The 5090-nt window shown below is 41.1% G+C and overlaps 1 protein-coding gene across 1 annotated transcript; it reads left to right on the forward strand.

The window, feature by feature from the left end:
- The first annotated feature begins 1372 nt into the window (after positions 1–1372).
- On the forward strand, positions 1373–4771 carry LOC102709232 (adenine DNA glycosylase). The gene is made up of 7 exons (XM_040529589.1): positions 1373–1773; positions 1885–1944; positions 2450–2566; positions 2657–2754; positions 3428–3978; positions 4058–4161; positions 4238–4771. Exons 1-7 carry the CDS (start codon positions 1408–1410, stop codon positions 4325–4327), a joined length of 1386 nt encoding a protein of 461 aa, XP_040385523.1. The 5' UTR covers positions 1373–1407; the 3' UTR covers positions 4328–4771.
- The last annotated feature ends 319 nt before the right edge of the window (positions 4772–5090 follow it).

Here is a 5090-nt window from a genome sequence, read left to right on the forward strand (position 1 = left end):
TCCACCTTAGACCAAACCAAACATCTCAGCCAAATTTCATCATCCATACTGTCATATTTGAATGATCATCGAAAATAGATTCTCTATGTTTCACTCTAACAGAACATCCATATTATACCATCGTAGCACTGAGTGCTTGGGTTACCCAAAAATTTTGGGTCGGGTCTTTTGGGTTTTTTAATTTACGGGTTTCTAAAATCAATACCCGAAATTAGTGATAATATTCTAAGACCCGATATTTCGGGTACCTGCAAAATTGGGTTTAGGTTTTGGGTTACCCGTTATAAGCCGAACCGTGCTCAACATACTAAAAACATATATTCTGTATGGCTTTTTGCAAAAAAATAAATAAATAGTAGTGATTCAGTATCATTTTTCTAACAAAAAGACCAATATTGTTTTAGCAACATTTTAGTTGTAAAGCTGCACATATTGTTTTAAGTCACACATAAAATCGTAAAAGTTCATAGCCATGAAACATATTTTATCTTAATTCTCAAATTAGAACATAAAACTGCAGTAAAAAAACACATTTAACCTCAAATCACTAGCTCACATGTTGCCACATTGGTGGTAGAGTTAAAGTTGCTTCCTGTTTGCGTCATATCTGTCTTTGATGTGGATGTTGAAATACCGGAGCAAGGGAAGGGACTGTTGCCCTTATTTCATGTATTCGGGTATTTTGGGTACCGGAGACATAAACTCAATTTAACTGGAATAAATTCGGGTTTTCAAACTTAGAACCCGCAAATACAATTCGGGCATCAGGTTTCGGTTCTTTCGGGTTCGGTCTTCGGGTTTTGTGCTTAGTGCTAATCATCCATATGTATTTTATTAATATTTTACCACCACCTTCTGTCATATTAATATTACTCTTTTCTCTTCTGATTGCATGTTAACATATGGATGAAGGAGAGATAACATTTATATTTAGATTTTTTTCCTATATGGATGATACTTTATTCTTGAATAATGAGATATATGATTTGCTAGAACTATTTTTTTCCACACATCATCGATATTCAAGTTAGATGATGGGTTTATAGAGGACTGTGACCCCGTTATACTACTCCGTTCCCGTTCCGGAATAAGATCATTTTTTAGTTTATATATATAATACTTTAACTCTTCATCATATTTGAATTTTTTTGTGATTAATATTTTTTACTAGATGATAAACATGAATAGTACTCTATGCGTAACTAATTTTCTTAAGTTTTTATATAAATTTTTTCAAATAAAATGAATAATCAAACATTCAATACAGAAAAACGAAAAAGAGCTATCATGGAACGGAGGTATTATTTGTGTATGGCCTTGTGCCCCAAAAGCACCGGCGGCAAGGTCGTCGATTCAAAAAGAACAAAAAAAGGTCCGACCTTTCGCGTTCCCCCTCGCGTCGCGTCCATGGCCAAGAACCCCAAGGTGGCCAAGAACCGCCGCCCCACCCGGAGACCTCGCGCCGCCCCCTCCGCGACGGACATCGAGGACCTGGCGGCGCCGCCGGGTTCCAGGGCGGCAGTAGGGCCCACCTCGGCCACGGCCACCGCGGCGATGCGCGCGGAACTGCTGCTGTGGTACGACGCCAACCGGCGCGACCTGCCATGGCGGCGCGCCGCCACCGAGCCGGGTCGCGGGGAAGAGAGGGCGTACGCGGTGTGGGTGTCGGAGGTGATGCTGCAGCAGACGCGGGTGCCCGTGGTGGTCGACTACTACTCCCGGTGGATGGCCCGCTGGCCCACCGTGCACAGCCTCGCCGCCGCCACGCAGGAGGTGAGACTAGACAAAAAGATCCCTCCATCGCACGAGATGTCCATTCTTTGATGCTCTGTGTGCGGGTGGTAATCGAGTTCTTGGTTTGTGTTTGGGCGCCGATTGTTGCAGGAGGTGAACGAGATGTGGGCAGGGCTTGGGTACTACCGGAGGGCCCGATTTCTGCTGGAGGTGAGCAGCAAGTAGATTCATGGCATGACGGGGATTGGGGAGGGTAATGTTCAGTGAATGCTGAGTAAAGACTTGGCAACTTTTTCCGGGCGGCCCGTGAACTGTTCGATGTTTTGTCTGGAGGAGAGTTTTATTTGGAATCTGTGTTGTCTGACAGAGGGATGCCTGATGCATTGCAATTGTTGGCAATCACATGTGAAGTTATCAGTTCATCTGGTGATGATTGGGCTCTTTGGGTGGAACCGGCAAGAATAAGAGTGGAAACAATCCTTTTCTTCCCATTTATTTTTAGCTCACAATTAGTACTTCATGGACATTGGAAGTTAGACAGTACTTAATGATGTAAAAGTACCCTAGTTTTACATTTAAGTGCCTGTGCATTTATATACAAGATACTGATAAATGAATAGAAATGTTGGTATGGAACAAAGTATTATTTTGGGCATGTATTTTGGTTAAATCTCTTTGTAGCTTAATAAGATTTACTTTTTTTACTGCAAAGTAGGGAGCAAAGCAAATTATTGAAAAAGGCGAGTTCCCACGCACAGCATCTGAACTCCGTCGGGTTCGTGGCATTGGGGATTACACAGCAGGCGCCATTGCTTCCATAGCCTTCAATGAGGTTGAGCTCTCCATAATTTATATCCTATTCAAATCACCATAGGTATGATCCCTTACATACTCACATGATTATGTAACCTTGCTAATGTAGGTTGTCCCTGTTGTGGACGGCAATGTCGTTCGAGTTATCAGCAGGCTTTATGCTATTCCTGATAATCCAAAAGAATCCTCAACAGTGAAGAGATTCTGGTAAATAACTATCTTTGCCGATCACCGATAGAACTGTACAAATTCATATCCATGTATGTGCCATGAGTCATGGCCCATGACTCCTATAATGGCACTGAGTGTGTTAATTCATCTTAGGCCGTGTTCGTTCTGAGGGAGGTAAGTTAACTTACCCTGGTACGGAAAACGTAGCAATAGATTAGTACATGATTAATTAATTATTAATTATTGAAAAAATATAAAATAGATTAATATGATTTTTTAAAACAACTTTTCTGTAGAATTTTTTTGCAAAAAATACACCGTTTAGCAGTTCGGGAAGCGTGCGTGCGGAAAACGAGAGGGTAAGTTAACTTACCTGGAGGCAACGAACCCGGCCTTACTGCATTATCATTATTTTGCACAACAATGGCATTATACTGATCTACAAGTGCAGCCAAAATGTGTATATTCATATAACCAATTACGCTACAAATTCAGTAAAGAAAAAGCGTTACAGTTGACAAGCTCTATTTGCAGTTCCCTGATACCCATCCAAGTGCAAACCTTACCTGTATATGGCTATATAGTGTACTGATCCTATCACATCATTTTCCCATACATATCTTTTCTGAATTCGAAGCTTTATACCGATCTGAAAACTTCCAAATTGCATGGCCTTTGAACACCATTTCCTCTTGATCACAATTCACAGGGAGCTCACTGGTGAACTGGTTGACCCTTCAAGGCCGGGAGACTTCAACCAAGCAATGATGGAGCTAGGAGCAACACTCTGCAGCAAGACAAAGCCCGGTTGCTCCCAGTGCCCTGTCTCTAGCCACTGCCAGGCGCTCACACTTTCCAGTCAAAACACTTCACTCCAAGTTACTGACTTCCCACGAGTGGTTCCCAAAGCCAAACCACGCTGTGATTTTGCTGCTGTCTGTGTTGTTCAAATTGCACACGCGTTGGATCAAGGTGTGACATGCACGATGGACATGGATAATCTCTTTCTGCTGATCAAGAGGCCAGAAGAGGGCTTGCTCGCTGGGCTCTGGGAGTTCCCATCTGTTCTTGTGAGCGAAGGGAAGACTGATGCGATGAACAGGAGAAAGGAGATGGACAAGTATTTGAGGCAGCTCCTTAGCATAGATGTGAAGCGGAGATCCAGTGTGATCCTCAGGGAAGATGTTGGCCAATATGTTCACATTTTCTCACACATTCGCTTGACAATGTTTGTGGAGCTGATGATTTTGAACCTCGAAGGTAATCTCATTTGTTGTCAACACTAGCAGTTACATCGTGTTATTCATTTCCATGGAGCTGTCTAATTTCTTTACTTTAGATGATGCGAAACAATTATGCAAGGAGGGACAAGATAGCACCAAACTGAGATTCATTGATGAAAATGCAGTCGAGTCAATGGGTTTGACATCAGGAATTCGGAAGGTAGGCACAAATTAAATATAGTACAATAAATTTCCTCAGAGTTTGGTTAAGACTGTAATATGAATGTTCACTTCAGGTGTACAACATGGTCAAGGCCTTCAAGGACAAAAGGCTGAAAGAGCAGAGCCAAGTAACAACGAGGAAAAGAGGTAGAGGGCTGAAGTAGCTGGTTTTCAAGTGATAGAGAGCAAATGCTAGTAACAGAATTTCAGAAGCATCTAGTACTAATTGCTGATATCGTCATGTATGTACCCCACTACCCCTGCTCACTTAAATTGCTAGCATACTGCTGCATTGTGGCAAAGCTGACAAGGTGTTGGCAGTGTTATTAAAAACTCCTGGCAGTCACTGCTGAAAACTCACCTTTTTTTGGTTTATCAAGGCATGGTTCTTGAATATTGCTTAATTCCTGAGCAATTCATTCAGACTCAGAGCCTTTCTATTTACAATCATTTGCAACCAAAACAAAAAGGAAGGGGAGAAAAAAAAAAGATAAAACATGATGCATTCGCCGTTTTGCCTTAATAACATGTCAGATGTTTTGTAATTTGTATCATCTATTCAATGTTATTACATATCCATCCATTTATCTCCAGGGTAAGGGCTCCTTTCAAAGACATGATTGAAAAAAAAAACAGAGCAATAGGAAAAGTACATGATTTTAGTAGAAATGCAAGTATAAAACAATGGATTCAATATACATAAAAAAAATACAGGAATGGTTGTTTCAATAGATCTCAGGAACAACGTAGGAATTGCAAGAGAGATACTGAAATAAAGATTTGAGCTCTTGCTAACTTTTCTCAAAAAATCTATATGCATCGTGCCATTGCTTAGGAATTTCATATGATTAGGGAAACTCTAACCCCTTGTTTCAAAAGTGCTATAATGGAAAAATTATGACAAAATTTGAATCATACAAAGAGCGT

This window comes from Oryza brachyantha, chromosome 12 (assembly GCF_000231095.2).
Source record: "Oryza brachyantha chromosome 12, ObraRS2, whole genome shotgun sequence".
In the NCBI taxonomy this organism is placed as follows: Eukaryota; Viridiplantae; Streptophyta; class Magnoliopsida; order Poales; family Poaceae; genus Oryza; species Oryza brachyantha.